This window comes from Cetorhinus maximus, chromosome 20 (assembly GCF_964194155.1).
Source record: "Cetorhinus maximus chromosome 20, sCetMax3.hap1.1, whole genome shotgun sequence".
Lineage (NCBI taxonomy): Eukaryota > Metazoa > Chordata > Chondrichthyes > Lamniformes > Cetorhinidae > Cetorhinus > Cetorhinus maximus.
In genome coordinates, this window is record NC_135898.1 from 97016907 (window position 1) to 97039747 (window position 22841).

At 41.8% G+C, this 22841-nt stretch overlaps 1 protein-coding gene across 1 annotated transcript; it reads left to right on the top strand.

The window, feature by feature from the left end:
• The first annotated feature begins 16556 nt into the window (after positions 1 to 16556).
• Positions 16557 to 17624, top strand: LOC144694616 (prolactin-releasing peptide receptor-like). Its single transcript, XM_078565216.1, has one exon. It carries the CDS (start codon positions 16557 to 16559, stop codon positions 17622 to 17624), a length of 1068 nt encoding a protein of 355 aa, XP_078421342.1.
• Positions 17625 to 22841: the final 5217 nt, after the last annotated feature.

A 22841-nucleotide genomic window follows, 5' to 3' on the forward strand; every position in this document is an offset into this window, starting at 1 on the left:
CATTTTGGAAGGTCAAACCAAGGTAGGACATACACAGTAAATGGTAGGGCACCGAGGAGTGTGGAGGAACAAAGGGATCTGGGAGTTCAGATACATAATTCCCTGAAAGTGGCATCACAGGTAGACAAGGTTGTAAAGAAAGCTTTTGGCATACTGGCCTTCATAAATCAAAGTATTGTGTATAGGAGTTGGAATGTTATGGTGAGGTTGTATAAGATATTGGTGAGGCCAACTTTGGAGTATTGTGTGTAGTTCTGGTTGCCTAACTACAGGAAGGATATCAGTAAGATTGGGAGAGTGCAAAGAAGATTTACTAGGATGTTGCCGGGTCTTAAGGAGTTGAGTTACAGTGAAAAATTAAACAGGTTAGGACTTTATTCCTTGGAGCGTAGAAGAATGAGGGGAGATTTGATAGAAGTTTACAAAATTGTGAGGGGTATAGACAGAGTAAATGTGAGTAGGCTCTTTCCACTTAGATTAGGAGAAATAAACACGAGAGGACATGGCTTTAGGGTGAAAGGGGAAAGGTTTAGGGGGAACATTAGGGGGAACTTCTTCACTCAGAAAGTGGTGAGAGTATGGAACGAGCTACCATCTGACGTGGTAAATGAGGGCTCACTCTTAAGTTTTAAGAATAAATTAGATAGATACATGGATGGGAGAGGTCTGGAGGGTTATGGACTAGGTGCAGGTCAATGGAACTAGCGGAATAATATTTCGGCACAGACTAGAAGGGCCGAATGGCCTGTTTTCTGTGCTGTAGCGTTCTATGGTTCTATGATTAATATACTTTGATTGTGTGATCTAAACTAAAACTAGACATTAAACATAATTTCCCTACATATTTATTAAGCTGGGCAAGAGGTTGATAGGAGTCAGGCTGCCTGTGTGTTTGGAAACATGAAAATGTTAAAGATGTTAAGTTTGAGGTGCCGATAAATAGGTTAGATCTAACATTTGCATTTTTAGATAAGTTGGGAGGTTGTTGAATTTCAAAGGAGAGTCGGAAGTAACAAGGAAAATGTTTGCATCTTGCAGGGGTCCATGGGTAAATAGTATTGGGGATATTATATTTTTATTGATCCAAAAGCAAAGACAAGATGGAAACATGAAAGATCTTATATTTGGAAGGGTTTATGTTTCAAAGGGATGTGAGAACAGTGGGAATGAGGTGAAAGGGAGAAAAGGTATATTACAGTTACTGTGTATAGCTGTTGAGGTAGAGAGAGCTATTGAACTATTGAGATGATTAGCTGTTAAGCTGGAGATGCAGCAAGCAGTGTTACTCTGAAGTGAATTCCACAGCAAAGTGGAAGAGGGTACAGGTCATGCGGTACACCTTTGATAAAGCTACAGCAGTCTGCCTTGTGTGATATTACTGGATTCCATATTTAAATATCTATAAGAGAGTGTTGCCTGGAAGGTTTACCTGTGAGTTTTGCAAGACTAACCTTAATTGTGTAACTGTAATCTTGTGTGCTTAAGTTTTCATTTTTCATAAAACTTTTACTTTTTAATTTTTAAAAACTCTAAAGTGTCACTGGACCTCTTGCTGCTGAGATTGATAGGTCTTCTCGTTATTAGAATTCCAAAAAAAAGGTTATGCCCCATAAGCCAAGTTTCCCTTTGGGATTTGGTTTGCACAGCAATTAACACCGGCTGTGGTCATAACAAATTTGGGGGCTCTTTGTGGAATTATTAAAATTTCTTGATTGAATTGGAGTTTGTGAATCCAAGGGATACAAGTACGAGAATAATGCTGAACTCAGAGGTTTTGTGTTGAGGGTCTTTACAGTGGTTAGACTGCAACATGCCTTTGGCAATTGCTACAACGTTTCAGGGAGTGGAAAATGTATCTGTGGAGTATTTGAAAGCTCTGACAAAAACTCAGCTGAAGGAGTTAACAGAGAAAGTGCATGTGGAAATAAAAGTGGAATTTTGTATGGCTGATATGGTTAAAGTACTCACCCAGCATTTAAAGTTAGAGGAGGAGACACAGGAAACTAATGTGTCACAGTTGGAGGCAGTAAGGCTTCAGTTACAAATGGAGCAACTTGATATAAAAAGAGATAGAGAAAAGCAAAAGCTTGAATTGGAAGAAAGAGGAAAAGAAAGAAAAATGAAAAAGCTCGAGTTAGAAAGAAAAGAAAAGGAAAGAGAAAAGGATAGATTAAAATAAATAAAAATAAAAAAGCTTCAATGGGAAAAAGAGGAGCAGGAAAAGGAAAAGAAAAGGCTGAAAGAGGTTGAAATGTGAAAGCTTGAACTTCAGAGAGAGAAGTTAGCAAGTGAGGAAAGAGAGAGGGAGAGAGATAGAGAACATCAGAGAGAGAAAGAAGCCAGAGAGTATGAATTATCTAAAGTGAAACCTAGAATGAAGGAAGAAAGGAGAGATAAGACTTCTGAAAATGTAAGAGCAGTTATGATTATGGAGGAATTTAGAAAAAGCATTCCAGTAAACATTAAGACATATTTAGATGAGAGACAAAGCAAAAAGATCAGGGAAGTTGTGATTTTAGCTGATACGTGTGATATTTTTTACAGTCAAGTGTAGGGAAAGGGTCATATAGAAACCAGCAAGGTCGTTGGAAATTTAGAAAACCTAGCAATGGTAAAAATGTTAGTAATAAAGATCAAGCTGAAGGATGCCAGTCTATCAAAGATGGAAAAGTGGAAAGTAGATTGAATTAAGGAAATTGATATGTTACCATTGTAATAAGGCTGGGCATATGAGATCAAGCTGTTGGAGATTAAACAGGAAACCAATTGTGGTAATTGGAACTCAGAAAAGTTCTGGAAAAAGAGTACTGTGGGATCTGAGTTCCAGAGACAAGAAAACCCAATGGTTGTGTATAGGCAGAGCAGGAAGAATCAGTGGTAGCTAGGGAAGTGGGAATGTGTTCACAACTACTACTGTAGTAGAGCAGCCTGTGGAGACACAAGCAACAGAGGTGTTACCGAAAGAACGTCCTGGATTGTTTCCAGATTGTGTGGTAATGAGATCACAAACACACAAGTTTAAACAGGAAAAGGAGGAATCTAAGAGACAGGGGGGGATACTAAAATTCAGTTGACTGGATCAATCTTTGAAAAGATTACTCAGGAGGAGAATATTAAAGACATGAGGTTGAAATATTTAGTTCAGTGAAGTTAGTGGAATTACAACAGAGGGATTCAGATGAAAGGAATTATATCAGACAGCTTATTCTGAAACAGAAGCAAAATGTATTCCAGAGTGTTATTACATTAAGAAAAATGTATTAATCAGGATTTGGAGACCACCTCATGTTCCGGCAGATGAAAAGTGGGTGGTCGTGCACCAAGCAGTGATACCATCTGAGCATTAGAATGAAATTTTGAGAGTGGCTCATGAAATTCCAGTGGCTGGACATTTGGAAATTAGGAAAATTCAAGCTAAAATACAAAAACATTTCTATTGGCCTGTACTACATAAAGATGTAGCCAAATTCTGTCAAACATATCACATGTGTCGGGTGATGGGAAAGCCTCAGGCAATAATTAAACCTGAACCTTTAATACCAATTCCAGCACTTGAGGAACTTTTTAGCAGGGTCCTAATTGATTGTGTAGGACCCCTCCCTAGACTAAAGGTGGAAATCGGTACCTATTGACAATCATGGATGTGTCCACCAGATTTCCAGAAGCAATACCTTTAAGGAAAATTACAGCAAAGGTGATTGTGGAGGAGTTAACCAAATTCTTTACAAGGTATGGATTACCAAAAGAAATAAAGTCAGATCAGAGATCAACTTTCATGTCACAGCTGTTTAGAGAAGTAATGAACAGCCTAGGAGTAAAGCAATTTATCCTCTCACCCTGAATCACGAGGTGATAGGATACAACTAACACTGGCTGTGGTCATAACAACAGGGATCTGTGATGTCCAGCAACAGGGCAGGCAGCAGGGGGGCTGATCAGCCAATGAGAATGAAGGATTCTCATGGACCCCAAAGCAAGAAGTAAAGAGCATGGAATTATGTGAATAATTCACATTTTAATCATTGTACAGAAGGTGAAACATAGATTGTGATATACACATGTGATTAAGGGAGAAACTGAAATATCATAAATAAACTTTAAAAGGTAACAATTAAAATACTTTTGTTATTTTAAAGATCATGTAATTTTAATGTGTTCTTGGGAGGGAAAGATACTCCAACTTTTTCAGGGTCAGAGAGGTTATTCAGCAGTATTTATAACTTAATACACCATTAAACACTCAGTTACTCCTGATTGAATAAGCGATTCTGTGTTGATTTCATCTGTGAAGCCTGCAAAACTGCACCCTGTGGAGGAGCAGAGTATCACTGATAGCAACTTCCACATTTCCATGTTTAACTGCCCATGTGTGCAGGCCAGAAATTGCTGTCAATTTTACACAGTAATGAAGGCGAGCGCTCACAGTTTCATTGTCATTACAAGCGCAAAATCTGGGCCATTATGTAGTGTAACCTGACATAATAAGGACTATTAGAGTTTAGAGTAAGAGAAATTGAGTCAACAATGATGAATTTATTATGCAATATGCTTGTTTATGGATACAGAAATACCACATACAATAGTGCTGAATTCAACATTTATTATATTGTGAAGAGAAACAATTCTAATTCTTCCCATTTAAGCAATGTCCCCATTCAGCTGTTTATGCATCACTTCAATAGCTACAGTTTTCAGAACATTCTAAGAAAATTCAAGGATATGTTTTGAAGTAGTGACAGAATATTTATGAAATATGTCAACATAAGTCTTTGAGTTCTGAGTCATAACTGTCTCTTCGAAAAACAATGACACATCCCTCATGCATGAAATTTTCATCTGCCGTTTTATGTTGTCATTTTCACAGTGAGTACAATTTTAGCACTTATTAATCTTTCACAGTGAGTGAAGCTTTTAAACTAATCTTGCAGCATGAATCAAAGTGGAAATTGGGAAATGAATGAAGATTGGGAGCACCTGCAGTGGAATCTTATTCAGAATACATTCAGCTCCAAATTGCTGTCATGATTGTTCAGTTTGCAGACGTCTGAAAAATTATTTCTAACTCAATAGGAGTGGCTGTGCTGAGACTATTGAATATAGAATAGTATTTTGCACTACTAACTTGATTAGAAATGACAACTTTTTAACTATTTCATTTTTTAAAAGGGCAATTCATGTGTAATCTGATCAAATATGTTCAGAATTATGGAAAGCATGAATAGATTACACTGCTTTTTTAAATATTCATTCATGGGATGTGAGCATCTCTGGCTAGTCCAGCATTTATTGCCCATCCCTAATTGCTCCTGAGAAGGTGCTGGTGAGCTGCCTTCTTGAACCGCTGCAGCCAATGTGGTGTAGGTACATCCACAGTGCTGTTAGGAGGGAGTTCCAGGATTTTGACCCAGTGACAGTGGAGGAACAGTGATATATTTCCAAGTCAGGATGGTGAGTGGCTTGGAGGGGAACTTGCAGATGGTAGTGTTCCCAAATGTCTGCTGCTTAATCCAACTGAAGGGTTAAGGTGACATCAAGCCTGACTGATTCGAGCTTAACTCACCTTCTTCCATCTGACATCATGATAGGTTGGGCATGTTTTGCAAGTCACAAAGTTAGGTTTGCCATTCTCAGCTGCATTTTGGAAGTTTTCTGAGTTAGTGTATTTCATGTCACCTGTCCTAATTTCTTTGGCTCAGTGTCAATTTTTGTCCAATTATACTCTTGTGAAATCCCTTAGGACATGTTACCACATGAACAATGCTATTATAAATGCAAGTTGTCATTGTTGCAATTAGTTTACAATGATTATTTCGACTGTGCGCTGATCCTCTATAGAACTCTTGTGTAACTAATCAGAGGATGGGATCTACATAGCTAGTAACAAAAATGAGAGTTTGTAAAATTGTTTCACAATAAAGTCATTGTGTTTTGATTGTTCCCTGAAAATAAATGATAGTTTTCATGTAATGCAGGCAAATAAATACCACAATGTCTAAAAGAAACTCTGTATCCGCCTGTTTATGATGTTGGGTGGAATTGTCCCAGATTTGCACTAAGTGTAGTAGTTTTACCCACCAGCCGCAATGGCGGGTTTGCTGTATCATCCCAAACCCATCATATTAATTATGCATTCCTGGGAAATACACCGTTTCCACGGTGAGTGGGCTCTCATTTAGCCGCCTGCTATCATCTCGCCGCTTCATCATGCCGGCCGTTGTCTTTCATTACAAAGACTTAGACATATTACAAATAGACATTTGATAGTACATAACTTGAGTATTGCTGAGAAAAGACATTTTTTCAAAGCTTTTCATCTTGCACTCATCAAGACAATCACAAGAATACCAATGTCAGGGGAATCAACAACTTTATACTAAATGAGAAGAGAGTGCTGATTGGTTGGCAAGTGGACTCTGATTAGTAGAGGCATTGTCATAGAGAATGCACCAGTTAATGGTGACTGACAGTTAACTGCCAAGCATCGTTTGAAATTTTAAACCACTAAGTTTGATTCTGATTGGTCAAGGCATTGCCCCTGAGGAATCAGAGTCCACTTACCAGCCAATCAGCACTCTCTACTCATACAGTATAAAGTTGTTGCTTCCCTACATTGGCATTCGTGCAATTATCCTGATGAGTGCAAGCCAAAAAGCTTCGATAAAATATTTTTTCTCAGCAATACTCAAATATACTGCACTTAATATGTTTTAATTTTCATGGATCTCCACTTGTCAACTCATCATATGCTATAAGATCTTAACCCTTATACAAGCCAATCATGAATAAGGAACGTACTCCCACAGCAACACTGAATTTTTCAAAAGTGCACGGAGGATAGCTCCTGGGAACACCTCTCAGAGAGGAACAGCAGTGATCTATCATTCCAAATATTTTAAAATTTAAAAAAATACCAACAGCAGATAGTGAAGATAATGAGGGAAGTTAAGGTTGAATGAATGAATGATGACGATTACTTTGCAATATCACTGCAGACATTATAACTTGATAATATTAAAATCTGTTCAATCAAATTATTTAATTCAGTTCAAACTTTAGGGGCAGGATTTTCTCTGCGGGCTTTGGGACCCCAAAGTTGGTGTCAAATGAAGGTTAGAAGCCACACTGTAGGAAACAGTCACCGGGCAGTGATTTTTCCCCGGACTGGGCAACTAATGGCCAGAGGGTGGGTTCACTGTACAACTGAGGATGGCAGACAGGCTTTTGAAGCTACATGGCCAATAGGAGGCCCTCCAGCACTGAAGAAGCTGCAGGGCGCTTTTTCAGGTAAGTGAGAGAAAGGACGGCCTCAAGATGGAGGTATTCTCTTTCCAATTTTTTTAACTTTAAATTAAAAAATGGCCTCAGCAGCCGGACCACTATTGTGGCCAGTCTATGGCTGCAGCTGAAACCAGTTATGCAGTGATGGCCTCTAAGCAGAGCTGCAGTGCTGGCCCACCAGCCTGGCACTGGTTGGGCATCTTAAGTATCTACACTATTGCCTCCAGGGAGTTGGCTTCCAACAACAGGCCTTAAAGTGCCTTTAGTGAGGTCAATTGGCTGCCTGCTGGCACATTGGCACATTGGCACACTGACATGCTGGCAGCACCAATTTACCCACCTGTCTGTTTGCCTACTTTCCTGCCCCATTGTGGCCTAAACATTCATCCCAAGGATGTTTCAAAAGGCACGAGATTCATTCTATCCCTTTGTCAGGGTTCAATTGGGGGAAAAAATTAGCATAGGAGGCTGAAACTTACAACATTTTGGGTGCAGAAGTAAACAACTTTGCAAGGAACAGAATTCTTCAAATGAAATGATTTCAACTTAAAAATAAAAAACAAAATCTGATGTAAAAACCACAAAGTGATTTGATCACTGAGCGGTTTAGTCCACAATTTGAATCCAGCCTTGAACCCTGTGATAAAAGTTGCTTCTCTTTGGAGCTGTAAGGTTAATCAGGAAAATGAGTTGATCTGGTTTCAAACCAGTTTCTCGTTGCGTTCACCCACAAGCACATAACTGGTAATTATTTGGCTTCAGTAATAAAAAGCTTATAAAGGTTACAAAGGGCAGCTGATGTGGAACATAATGTTCCACTGGCGACATTCTAAGGCTGTTATTAAGGTGCATTGTTGGTGTACGAGAGAGATAGTTTTATCATCCCTCTAAACTCTGCTTCTGGACCTGTGACTGCCTGATGTATTCAGACACAAAATTGACAATTTTGTTTGCAAAATTGGGAACTGGTGTGAAAATGTATTTTCTGTCTCTACAGTTTCTGATGATTCACTTCTCTCCAGATCCAATACTTATTAGTAGCTGTTGAAAAACTGATATGCCAGCTACCCATCACTGTAAGGAGTACATTTTGTGCATCTGACACATCACTACAATGTGGACATTATTTCTACCTAAGGTGCTGTTGGATTATATCATTTATTCATATGCAATTTGCACAAATCCTTTCTGTACTATTCAAGTAAATAGCTCCCTCTGTGGATAGTCTGAAAACTAGCAGCTTGTAAACATTTCTTCAACAAGCTGGGAGAAGGTGAGAAATTTTGGATAATATACAGAAGTAATCTCTTTCAGGTTGTAAAAAGACATCCAGTGTTTCAAGCTTTTAATATTTGGGCCTGTTTCTGTGCAATATATTCAATGTAAATCAATATTATAATCTAATTAGCTGCCTTGTAGTAGTGATTAATATATCTGTATCCTTTGTCTCTACTGGGTTTCTCCCTCTTTATTCTAGACGCAGTTACAAAGGGGATCTTACTTTCATATAGGGCCTCACCCAAAATATTATTCTGCCTTTTCCTTTTACACGTTCCCCTTATGCATTTCCAGCAGTTTTTATTCTTATTTTTGATTTGCAGCATAGAATTACAAAGAAATTACATGCCTGTAATTATGTTATTATTACATTACCACTAAAACAGGCCAAAAGCCCAACATTTGTGTACTGGTGTTTATATTCCACACAAACCTCTTCTCACCCACTTTATTTCACTCCATCTGCAAAATCCTTCTCTCCCTTTCTCCCTCGTGTGCTTATCTAACTTCCTCTTAAAGACATCCAATGGTATACACCTCAACTGCTTCTTGTGGTGGAAAGTTCCACATTCTAGCTACTCTCCAGTGAAGGAATATTTCTCTTGAATTCTTTATTGGATTTATTGATCTTTTTATCTAGAGTGGGATATGGGGGAGCATGAAGTATGAGCTGGTCATATGTCATGATAAACAATGGCAAGGCAACCAAAAGATAAGTGGCAGTATTGCCCAAGTAAAGCATGAATCAAAGCAAGGGCCAATACGGAAAGGCAGCCAATAAAAGCCAGAAGGTGAGTGAATGGCCTGATGAAGTCAGTGGCAGAGTTGTTAGTAAGGCTAACTGAGAACTACGGTAAACAGATCATTGTGTTGAAGTAATGGTTTAGCCTTAGGTTAACTGGCGAGCCTGTGATTAATTGATACTTTTACAAAGCATAATTACAGCCAAGATGATCAACACATTTAAAAATAATTGAGTAGTATGTAATAATTAATTCTGAGTGTTACATTGTGTTTATGATATGTAATCTGAATTTAAGTCCATGTCATTTGTGTATGGAGTTATGCACAAATTTCTGTGTAGGTATTTTCTATCAGGAACTATACTTCCCAGTTACACTTGCAGAGTCATTACATGCATTCTTTCTGGTAAAATTATTTTCTTTTATTGAAACATATTTAACTGAACTGGATCTAGAGCCCCAATTTTGCAGTTTAAAAGTGACATGGTAGTAATGGCAACCTTGTTCTTTTGACATATATAATGCCAATAAGTCAAAACAATAGGTATTTCTCTAGCTGAAATTTGTATGCTGTTTTACTCGACAATAGAGAAAAATTTCCTTTGTGTAGCTGTGACAGCAAAGTCACAAAGAAGTCTGTAAAGAATGGGTTTATCACTTTGCTACACATAGTTACAGAGGATTCACTACCTTAATTATCACTTCTTAAAGTCACCAAACAAAAGCAACAATATTAGGAAAGCAAATGGCACCATTAATTTTGGTTTTCACAGCAAATCACGTGTGAAATTACAACAGTCAGCTGCAAGATAAAGCACATAAGGACACACAGAAGCTGTTGGAAGCCTGTTTCAGACACAGAGAGCAGAATTTTATGATCCCATCATGGTTGGGGGGTGGGGTGTGCAGGGCTGTAAAATATGTTGAGCCATTCAAAAGTCCATTGACCTTGGCAGGACTGTAAATTCCCGCCGGTATCAAATTCCTGCCAGAATATATCAGCAGGGATTATAATCCAAACTAGTCACCTCAAAATTTCTCAGTTCCAAAAATTAGAAACAGGACAGTTATTTGCAGCAGATTAACAAGTTCCAACGAATTGCTTGTTTCACCACTAATTAAGATGGAAATGTACTATCTTGTTAGCTGCTCCTCCTCCTGTTAACTTGCAGCATTGGAATACAAAACTAGCAACAAACATCTCATAGTTCACACAAGATACTGAACCTAAGTAACAATGACATTGGCTAGGTCAATAGTTTAATGCAAAATATTTGTCCACTTTAACCTGAACTGTGTTGCTATTACAGTTGAGAAACAAACATGCATATGTATCAGAAAATAAATCAAATCAACTGTACATTTTAATAAAAAGCTAAAAGCTACTGCGGATGCTGGAAATCCAAAACAAAAAACAGAATTACCTGGAAAAACTCAGCAGGTCTGGCAGCATCGGTGGAGAAGAAATCAGTTGACGTTTCGAGTCCTCACGACCCTTCGGCAGAACTGAAGTATAGTTAAATATACCTAACCCTGGTCCACTCCTCCATCACCCCCTACTCCTCAACCCCCACCTATGGCACCTCCCCATGCCCACGCAGAAGATGCAATACCTGCCCCTTCACTTCCTCTCTCCTCACCGTCCAAGGGCCCAAACACTCCTTTCAAGTGAAGCAGCATTTCACTTGCATTTCCCCTAACTTAGTCTTCTGCATTTGTTGCTCCCAATGCGGTCTCCTTTACATTGGAGAGACCAAACACAAACTGGGCGACCGGTTTGCAGAACACCTGCGGTCTGTCTGCAAGAAAGACCCACACCTCCCTGTCGCTTGCCATTTTAACACTCCACCCTGTTCTCTTGCCCACATGTCTGTCCTTGGCTTGCTGCATTGTTCCAGTGAAGCCCAACGCAAACTGGAGGAACAGCACCTCATCTTCCGACTAGGCACTTTACAGCCTTCCGGGCTGAATATTGAATTCAACAACTTTAGATCTTAAACTCCCCCTCCCCCCATCCCCACCCCGTTTCTTCCCCCTCCCCCTTTTTTTTCAATAATTTATATAGATTCTTCTTTTCCCACCTATTTCCATTATTTTTAAATCTAAAACTAAAACTTTGTTAGTCTTTCCACCCCAGCCCCACTAGAGCTGTACCTTGAGTATCCTGCCTTCCATTCTTAATTAGCACTTTTCTTAGATAATATCACTACCTTCAACACCTCTTTGATCCTTTTGTCTGTGACATCTTTTGATTGTCTTCTCCTATCACTGCTTGCTTATCCCCACAACCACCCCACCCTCAACTTCTCTCTCCCCCCGCCCCCCACCTTAGACCAGTTTATATTTCACCTCTCTCCTAACTATACTTCAGTTCTGCCGAAGGGTCGTGAGGACTCGAAACGTCAACTGATTTCTTCTCCACCGATGCTGCCAGACCTGCTGAGTTTTTCCAGGTAATTCTGTTTTTGTTTTGTACATTTTAATACCCGTCCAAAAATGTTGCAATTTGTGAAAACAAAATCCTTACTTTAACAAGATCAACAAATTTACCTCATTCAGGGAACTTGTTAGGTAAATGCACAGTGCAGGTTCATCTTCTGACTGTGTCTTTACAGATTTTTTTTCCATTTGGGGAATAACGGGGACGTGATGGAAGGATTTACGTGCTGATTAACAACCTGTTGAACCACGTCATGAACTGGGTGCAAGAAGGAGAGGGAAGGGTTAAGGGAGTGGATGACTCAGAGGGGGAAGGGGGAAGGGGGAAGTATTGCCCCTGAAGAGCTCAGGGGACCCACAAAGGAATTCCCCCCACCCTTGCTGGACATCAGCACGTGCTGCCAAAGCTGTGGGGCTTTGTGCCTGGTGTGGGCCTAACCCTGCTGTGGGTAAAATATGGGCGGAGGTGGGATGGGGCCCTTAGTGACCATTAATTGGCCACTTAAGGGCCTCAATATACCCAAGGGTGGGCGGGCTGCCGAATGCCTCCACTGCACTCATACCCATAACATTTCAGACAGGTTGGGGATGTGCAATTAGGCAGTGGGGAGGCCACCTGATGGATTTTATGTGCCCCCCACTTTCATACTCAACAGCAGAGTGGGGTGTGGGGGACGTAAAATCAAACCCCTCATATTCTTCTACTTTTCGAGCATTTATTCAATTCTTATTTGAAAGTTAGCATTGAATCTGCTTCCACCACCCGTTCAGGCAGTGCATTTCAGATCCATAACTCACCGTGTACAAAATGTTTCTTTGTGTCGCTTCTGGCTCTTTAGTCAATTAGATGAAACCTGTGTCCCCTGGTTACCGACCTTTCTGACATTGGAAACAATTGATTGCTCTATCAAAACCATTTACCACTTTGAACAGTTCTGTCAAATCCCCTGTAACCCATTTGCACTCACAGGAGAACATCCCCAGCTTCTCCAGTTTCTCCATATAAGTGAAGTCTCTCATCATTAGTAAAGCTCTTCTGCAGCCACTGCCTAGACATCCTTTCTAAAGTATGATTCCTGGAACTGAACGCAATACTTCAAGAGAGGCTTAACCAGTGTTTTATAAATATAGATATATACCTTAAAATGTGCAATGGCTCTATCACCCAACTCCTGGGGAACACCACTGTATACTTCGTTCCAGCCTGAAGAATAGCTTTTCACCACCATTTCTGTCCCTTAGCCAATTTTGTATCCATGTTAAACTGTCCCTTTAATCCCATGGGCTTTAATTTTGCAAACAAGTTTATTATGTGTATTTTGATAAACACATTTGAAAATCCATATACACACCAACCACACAACCCTCATCAACTTTCTCCATTACCTCATCAAAGTACTCAGTCAGTTAGTCAAACATGTTGGGCCTTTAACAAACCCAAACAGAATTTCATTTATTAGCCCATACCTTTCTAAATGTCACTTAATTGTGTCCCAGATTATTATGGGCTAATTTTACCTGCAAAGCATGGGGTGGGGTAGTGGTGGGGATGCTCATGTTAGCGTATGCTGGAGAGGGTGAGGAGGTAAACATGATAAAATTGCTGGTGGGTCGGAAACCCAACCCAGCCCCTCTGACTTCTGTATTTTCCGGTGTGTATTTCAAGCTGCCCAGGAAACCTCTGAGAAACAGATGGGAAACTGATTATTATATGTCAAGTGGCAATTCAAGATTTAGCCCTAAACTAACCTGCCAGGGTGTGGGTTTTTTGAGCTATCTGAAACTTGCCAGGGTCAACAAGGTGGGAGTGCATTGGGAATTGAGAAAAGGTTGAGCAGATTGGGCCTATACTCACTGGAGCTCGAAAGAAGAATAAGAAGTGATCTTATTGAAACAATAAGATTCTAAGAGGGCACGACAGGGTAAGTGCTGAGAGGATGTTTCCCCTCATCTAGAATGAGGGAACATAGTTCAGAATAAGGAGTCACACTTTTAAGATGGAGATGAGGAGGAATGTCTTCTCTCAGAGAGTTGGTAATCTTTGGAATTCTTTACCCCAGAGGGCAGTGGAGGCTATATCATGGAATGTAGTCAAGGCTGAGATAGATGGGGGTTTGAACTATAGGGGAGGGGAGTTAAGGGTTATGGGGAACAGGCAGGAAAGTGGACTTGAGGCCAAGATCAGATCAACCATGATCTTAGTGAATGATGGAGCAGGATTGGGAGTTTGCGGGGGAGGGGGAGGAGGAGGGGGTGGCGCTGAGACAAATGGCCCTACTCCTGCTCCTGTTTCTTATGATCTTAATTCTTATTGACTCTTCTGATTTATTTTTTCAATTACTTTAATATATGGAGAATGATGAAACATTCCTAATATGCTTTGCTTTGTTTTAAACGGCCATTCTCTATGCCTGCACTTGCTTGGGACTGATTATCAAAAGATGTTTCCTCTTGCGGGAGAATCAAGAACTAGGGGTCGCAGTTTAAAACTAAGGGGTCACCCATTTAATGGGGGCGTAGTGGTATTTTCACTGGACTGGTAATCCAGAGACCCAGACCCTGGGTAATGATCTGGGGACCTGGGTTCAAATCTCACCCATGGCAGATGGTGGAATTTGAGTTCAATAAATAGCTGAAATTAAATGTCTAATGATGACTGTGAAATAATTGTTGTAAAAACCCATCTGGTTCACTAATATTCTTTAGGGAAGGAAATCTGCCGTGCTTACCTGGCCTGGCCTACATGTGACTCCAGACCCACAACAATGTGGTTGACTCTTGAAAATGCCCTCTGAACAAGGGTAATTAGGAATAGGAATAGAAAAGAGAGATGAAGAGAATTGGGGGCTGAGAGTCTTTGAAACTCTTCCAAGTGGAAGCAGAGTCTTTGAATATTTCTTAAGGCAGAGCTAGATAGATTCTTGATAAGGCAGGGGGTGAAAGGTTGGGGGGGTGAAAGGTTGGTGGGGGGGATGAAAGGTTGGGGGGGTGAAAGGTTGGTGGGGGGGTGAAAGGTTGGTGGGGGGGTGAAAGGTTGGTAGGGGGGTGAAAGGTTGGTGGGGGGGTGAAAGGTTGGTGGGGGGGTGAAAGGTTGGTGGGGGGGGTGAAAGGTTGGTGGGGGGGTGAAAGGTTGGTGGGGGGGGTGAAAGGTTGGTGGGGGGGGTGAAAGGTTGGGGGGGTGAAAGGTGGGGGGGGTGAAAGGTTGGGGGGGTGAAAGGTTGGTGGGGGGGTGAAAGGTTGGTGGGGGGGTGAAAGGTTGGTGGGGGGGTGAAAGGTTGGTAGGGGGGTGAAAGGTTGGTAGGGGGGTGAAAGGTTGGTGGGGGTGAAAGGTTGGTGGGGGTGAAAGGTTGGGGTGGGTGAAAGGTTGGGGGGGTGAAAGGTTGGGGTGGGGGGTGAAAGGTTGGGGTGGGGGGGGTGAAAGGTTGGGGTGGGGGGGGTGAAAGGTTGGGGTGGGGGGGGTGAAAGGTTGGGGTGGGGGGGGTGAAAGGTTGGGGTGGGGGGGGTGAAAGGTTGGGGTGGGGGGGGGTGAAAGGTTGGGGTGGGGGGGGGTGAAAGGTTGGGGTGGGGGGGGTGAAAGGTTGGGGTGGGGGGGGTGAAAGGTTGGGGGGGGTGAAAGGTTGGGGTGGGGGGGGTGAAAGGTTGGGGTGGGGGGGGTGAAAGGTTGGGGTGGGGGGGGTGAAAGGTTGGGGTGGGGGGGGTGAAAGGTTGGGGTGGGGGGGGTGAAAGGTTGGGGTGGGGGGGTGAAAGGTTGGTGGGGGGGGTGAAAGGTTGGTGGGGGGGGGTGGAGTAAGCAGAAATGTGGGGTTGAGATTACAGTCAGGTCAGCCATGATCTTATTGCAGGCTCAAGGGGCCGAGTGGCCGGTACTCAACCCATTTATTTTTACACAGGTTTTTGAAATGATGTCGCCTCCAATGATTTTTTCCCCCGAATGGTACCTTTAACCAAGAAGCTTCGTATTGTTAACAGGCAGGGAACTGGCTGCAGTTTGAATCAAAGTGAAAGTCACAAGAAATACATTTGCAAATTGTCCGGCGGGGAATTGGTTCTCTCGCCTGAGCCGAACCCGACAACCGGAGGTAAAAGGTGGGGAGGAGGAGGATTGAGCGAGATAAGGAAGGACACACACTGAGTGGACAGGCCGGCGCTCTCTCGGGAACGCCTTTGGCCAGACTCTCTGTGCATTTTCTCCAGTGACTGTGTTGAAACGGGTGGAGGGAGGCGGCGAGTGTTGGGACTGAGTCTCCGCCACTCGCTCTGCCCCAATGTGCTCCAGCCGGTCGCTCTTACAAAGAGGCTGTTTCAGGAAAGATTAAAAAGAAATAAGGATCTGGCGATTCATTTCTGTCCAGCCAAGTCTGAATTGGCGGTGGGGGAAATCAAACCAAAATGGTAAAGTATTTGCATAGGGAAAGTGTTCATTCGTGTGAGATTAAAAAGTAATTTACAGATCATTAGAAGAAAAAGGTACAAAGTTGACCGTCTCCTTTGTTCAAACATTGTAATTTAAGAACAAATGATTTTTTACACCGTTCCAGAGATATTATTATTTGCTCAAACCGATGATATTTAGTGTAAAAATTCAAAGTTGTAACGAGTAAATCCGGATTTCGGTAACAGATGTTGTAATGTTCACTCAGGGTGGAATGGGGTCGGTGTCAATGCCGAGCGCTGAAGACTCGGGTAGGGAGAGGAGTTGCTTTATTTTGGTAATTCTCGCTAACAGATTGAACTGACTTATGTTCTTTTTCGTTTAAACAGAGAGTTGCCGACTCGGAAATTTTGACACTTGGGGAGTGAAACTCGCCAGGAAAAGCCATGGAACAGAAAACACCAGGATTGCAAAACTGGGAGAGTGGCCCGGAGAATCGAAGTGCTGGAGGCAGCAGACTGGAAGAATTCGGCAACCTCTCCTCCCAGTTTCAGGGTATCCAACTCATTCAGTCTTTCAAGCCTCTGATCATCCCCTGCTACGTGCTGGTGGTGTTCATCGGCATCTTTGGCAACTACTTGTTAATCTATGTGATCTGCAAGACCAAGAAGATGCACAACATCACCAATTTCCTGCTAGGTAACCTGGCTTTCTCGGACATGCTGATGTGCGCTACCTGTGTCCCCTTCACTCTGGCTTATGTCTTCGAGCCCCGGGGATGGATCTACGGCAGATTCATGTGTTACTTTGTGTTCCTCATGCAGCCAGTCACTGTGTTTGTGTCTGTCTTCACCCTGACTGTCATAGCTGTGGATCGCTACTATGCCACCGTGCACCCTCTCAAGCGGAGACTCACCATCCCTACCTGTGCCTACCTGTTAGCTGCCATCTGGCTGCTGGCTTGTCTCCTGGCTGCCCCAGCTCTGGTCCATACCTACCATGTGGAGTTCTTCCACCAGGACTTGACCATCTGCGAGGAGTTCTGGACAGGCATGGAGAAGCCCAGGCTGGTCTATGCTTACAGCACCCTGGTGGTCACCTATGTGCTGCCTTTATCAGTCATCTCAATGTCCTACCTGCGCATCTCAGTCAAGCTGAAGAACCGTGTGGTGCCTGGCAACATCACCCAAACCCAAGCCGAGTGGGACCGGGCTAGGCGCAGGAAAACCTTCCGCCTCCTGGTGTTGGTGGTGGCGGTCTTTGGCCTCTGTTGGCTCCCTCTCCATCTCTTCAATGTGATCAAAGACATCGACATCGACCTGATTGACAAGCAGTACTTCAACCTGATCCAGCTGCTGTGCCACTGGTTTGCCATGAGCTCCACCTGTTACAACGCATTCATCTATGCCTGGCTTCATTACAGCTTCAGAGGGGAGCTGAAGAAGATGTTCACCTGGCGGAACCAGAAAGTGGCTCCCAGTGCTCACTGTGTCATGACCAGCGTGGTTCTGTAAAATAAAGCAGAGCTCTGATGCAAAAATTAAAAATTGTCTCCAAGCACTGACTGGGAACAAACGAGACTTGGATGCCATGTAATCATAGTCTGGGGGAAGACCTGGGGGCGGGGGTGGGTGGGGGGTGGTTGGGGGGGTTGACATATATGTACAAATAGTTGAAAGTGGGAATGGCAGGTTGAGAACGTGGTTAATAAGGCATAATCCTGGGCTTTATAAATAGAGGCGTAGAGTACAAAAGCAAGGAAATTATGATAAACCTTCATGAAATTCTCAGTTGGAGTAATTCTGAGCACCACACTTTAAGAAGGCTTTAGAGAAGGTTCAGAAAATATTTAACAACATGGCTCCAGGATGAGAGACTTCAGGTACATGGATAGATTGGAGAAGCTGTGGCTGTTCTTCTTAATGAGAAGGTTGAGGGAAAAATGACAGAGATGTTTGAAACCATGAGGGGAGTGGACACAGTCAATGGGGAGAAACTGCTCCCACTAGTGATTGAGTGAAGAACCAGCAGACTCTGAATTAAGGTGATTGGCAAAAGAACCAACAAAGACACGAAGAAACATTTTTTTTACGCAGTGAGTATTAAGATCTGGAATGCACTGTCTGAGAGTGTGGTGGAGACTTTCATTTGTGTCTTTCAAAAGGGAATTGGATAATTATTTGAAGACAGAAGATTTGCAGAGTGAAAAGCCAAGGGAATGGGACTAGCTGAGTTGCTTTTGCAAAGAGCCAGCATGGGCAAGATGGGCCAAATGGCCTGCTTCTGTGCTGTAACCAGACTACAATTCTAAGGGTAGTGGAGTGAGATCAGGGTTTATTAGAAGGAGATTAGTCCCAATTTTTTTGGCATGGGCTTTGGAGGGAAGGGGTCTTCCCTGTCGAAATCCAGGAATCCTCTCTCTTGCCCCCTTAATGCAACTTCTTAATAAGTTCTTTTGTTAGAGTGGCAAGCTACAGTATGAACCCAGAATGTCCCACATTTGTACTGAAATGTTGATGAAGTATACAATGATCAAACATTTTGACGCGTGTTCTAAACTCACGAAAGCAAGTGTCTCAATTGCATGTGAAAAATTGTCTACAAATGCCAATTATAGTTATATATATATATAAATCATAAACTGCGATGAAACACTAAAAGGAGGCATGTTAATGAATATAAATCTCCTTTATCAACTGCTGGGCGATGAAATCAATTCTTAATTTCTTGAGTCAGCGATCTAGCTATGCCTCAGTAGGAGCCATAGTGAGGGAGATGAATGCAGCTTTTAATGCTGGCTTTATGAAGCTCTTGTCAACAAATAACATTTTCTGGCTAAGTCACAGTTAGTTGCACACAAAGGCAATTGTAAGGGAACAGGTATTCATTCAACTCATTAGCTTGCCCTGTTCTTTACAACACCGTGCCTTTTGTGTCACACAAATTAAGACAATGAGAATTTTCTCCAGTATTATTAAAAGCTGTTCTAAAACACCCTTGACTATCCAAGGGTGGAACCTTCACTCAATGTTATTGCTCTACCAGCTCTTTTTAAAGAGTGTGATGGAATAGACCAGGAAGGTTACTGCCACATCGAATAAAGGCTGGCAAATGAAATGATTTCGATCTGTCTGCCTCACTTTCCTTTCACAGTATAATTAACATTGTGTCTGAACCCACTTGCAGCACAGGTTGCGATGCCAACAGCCAAGGTTAAAGGCTAGTTTCATCTGTAAACTAAATAGACCATCAATCTAAACAGATCTTAAATGGAATGTCCTGTGACAGAGCCTTGTTCCCACTAGGTAGCCAGAGAGATTTACTTTCCTATAAATCCCTCTATTAGAGGATAATGGGCAGACTCATTTTATTTCATGTTACTTGTTCAGTCCTTTGTCCCTTTCCTTGTTCTTCACCAACCTGTTTTCATTCTGTGAATTTGCTTATTGCCTTCTAGAATTAAATTGTTTTTCAAGCGCTGCTCTCAATAAAGTTACATTTTCCTTTGGCTGAAAGGATGCACCTGTCTGAAACCAGAGTCTAATCAGTTGCAGGGTGAGATAAAACACAAAAATCACTGACCTGTGAAACAATGGGACTCCTCGGTTATCTAATAATGTTCATTACATTAATTATGTTTGATTTCATATCATGCAATGCGTATTTTTGCTTAAGTGGCTGTCTTTTACTTCTTCATGACCAATAGGGTAGATTTTTCAATCAGATGTTAGTTAGCAATATGCTGTTAGCATTTGCCCAACCATTGATATGCTTACCTCATTTAATTTCATTTACATGGTGTGAGCAAGCTCTCATAAGATTTAGCCTGGCATTGGGTGCACACTAGAAGATGGTGAGCATTTGTATATAAGTTCTTAATGAGTTGCCCAGTGAGCAAGAAAATGCATTAGGGGGTAGCTTCAAAATGCCAGTGCAATTTTTAAATCAGCCATGGCTCAGTTGGTAGCACCCTCACCTCAGTCAAGAAGTTGTGAGTCCTAGTCCCACTTCCGGACTTAAGCACAAAAATCTAGGCTGACAGTGCAGACTCCCTCAGTACTGTGCTGGAGTGTCAGAGGTACCATCTTCCAGATGAGATGTTAAACTGAAGCCCTGTCTGCTCTCAGGTGGATGTAAAAGATTCCATATGGCACAATTATGAAGACCACCAGTGGAATTATCCTAGTGCCCTGGCCAATATTTATCAATATCTGTTATTTTAGTGATGTTGATTTATCAGGTGTTTATCATATTGCTGTGAGTGGGAGTTTGCTGTGCACAAATTGGCTATTGCATTTCCTACATTGCACTGGTAAATAACTTCAAAAGTACTTAACTGGCTGTAAAATGCTTTGGATATCTTATGGTTGTGAAATATGCCATATAAATTCAAATATTTCAAGTATTTCTTACTGTATGGTGCCGGATGCCATTTATATGGACTGGCTGATGGTTGAGCTCTATATTGGCATAACTATTGGCATAATAGAAAATTCACAGGTAATGTCATTGTCCATAATTATATTAGTATCAGGCCCCAAACTGATGGACATCTCTGGCTACAATTAGAAATCTGGACTGGTCATTTGGTGTAACAGATCTCTATCCATTTTTCTAGTTGTTTACATTCACCTTTTACTCCATAATTGGGCATGACTGGTTGCAAAATCTATGATCAGAATTTAAAATAATTAATAATTATGTTAATTAGGTTAATTTACATTATCCATACCTTTCACCATTTTAGGGAGATTGGGATCTTATTTGGCTAGGTACCAAATTCTGATTAAAAATTGTTGAGGATTGGTGAGAATATCTCCTTTCTGGGTTACAATTCCTCAAATGTTGTGATATTACAGTTCCAAAAAAAATTGAACATTCGGTAGATTGCTTGACAAGCACAATTGACCTGTTCTTAACCTCATAGGTGATGATGAGATATTAATACATAATGGCTCCACAAAATGCAGAAAATAATTTTTAAAAACTGACCCTTACGACCCAGTCGTACTTTCCATTGTTACTGTCCCCATGGGGAGCTGTAAACCAAAATAATCAAATTTGCCAAGTGACCAACCCCCACCCCCACCCCACCACACCCCACGAAGAAATTACCAGACAAATTTTCACTTTTTGCAGCTTTTACTTTAACGTGAGTCAGAGTCAATGTAAATTAAACATAGGTCGTGAGGACTCGAAACGTCAACTCTTTTCTTCTCCGCCGATGCTGCCAGACCTGCTGAGTTTTTCCAGGTAATTTTGTTTTTGTTATAAATTTACAAGATAATTAGCTGGTATGAATTATAAATTACAATGGGATAGCAGATACAACAGAGTCTATCTCAGGGGGTTAGTAGGCAGCCCACTCCACCTGTATGGTACCAGTTTCAGACATATAACCCTGCATGGCAGAATTCCAATCCCTTTCCTTCACAGACTCAGCTGACTTTCTATGGGCAACAGCTTCCACATAAACAGTGTTCTGCCCATGCAATTGTCCCTATATAACATACTTCCTTCTAGAACCCTCCCAACTCTCAGCTCCTTTTAGTCACAGCAACTTAGATACAATGGAACTGCCTTCTTTCTCCAGCTCTCCCCTTTCCTCTTTGTAACTGCCTGCCATGCAGCCTCTGTATTTTAACTTCCTGCTGGCACTGCTTCCAGCTAGGATCACCGGGTCACATGGACCAGTATTTCCGTTTATCCAAAATTTATAATCGATGACAAGTGATACCAACTCTTGAAAGCCCCTTGCAAACATTAAAAAATTAAAGATTCCCCATGTTAAAGTAATTACAAATTTCCTTTACTTTTGACCTCTGGGTCAAAGGCCATCACACTTCAATGGGTTTCTCTCCCCATGGCAACCTGATCACATGGGCATGTCTCCAAGCTGAGGTGTTTACCCAGAATCCTCTGTTTCACTTTGAGTTAAAGGTACATTTCTAAATCTAACCATCTTCATAACACTGTACAGCAGCCTTGTTACAGGCTGCTATTTTACTTATAACAGCCATAATCATATGGCAATGTGTCATATTGATCTTTAGGAGTGCTTAATTGGGGGAAGGCTAATTATAACAATATTAGGCAGGAACTGAGGAATCTAGACTGGAGGCGGATGTTTGAGGGAAAATCAACAACTGACGTGGGGGGGCTTTCAAACATCAGTTGATAAGAATTCAGGACTGGCATGTTCCTGCTAGGATGAAGGATAAGCATGGCAAGTTTCAGGAACCTTGGATAATGAAGGATATTGTAAGATTAGTCAAAAAGAAAAGGGAAACATTTGTAAGGGCTAGAAGGCTGGGAACAGATGAAGCCCATGGAGAATATAAAGGAAGTAGGAAGAAACTTAAGCAAGGAGTCAGGACGGCTAAAAGGGGTCAGGAAAAGTCACTGGCAACCAGGATTAAGGAAAATCCCAAGGCCTTTTATACATATGTAAAAAGCAAGAGGGTAGCCAGGGAAAGGGTAGACCCACTCAGGGACAGAGGTGGGAATCTGTGTGTGGAGCCAGAAGAAATGGGAGAGATACTGAATGAATACGTCTCATCAGTATTCACCAAAGAGAAGGACTTAGCGGTCGATTTGTCTAGGGAAGAGTGTGTAGATAGCCTGAATCATGTTGAGATCAAAAAAGAGGAGGTGTTAGGCATCTTGAAGAATATTACGGTGGATAAGTACCCAGGTCCAGATGGGATCTAACCCAGAGTACTGAGGGAGGC

Excerpts from the sequence above, each read along its gene's own strand:
- LOC144694616 (XM_078565216.1), top strand. The coding sequence starts at position 16,557 with ATGGAACAGAAAACACCAGGATTGCAAAACTGGGAGAGTGGCCCGGAG.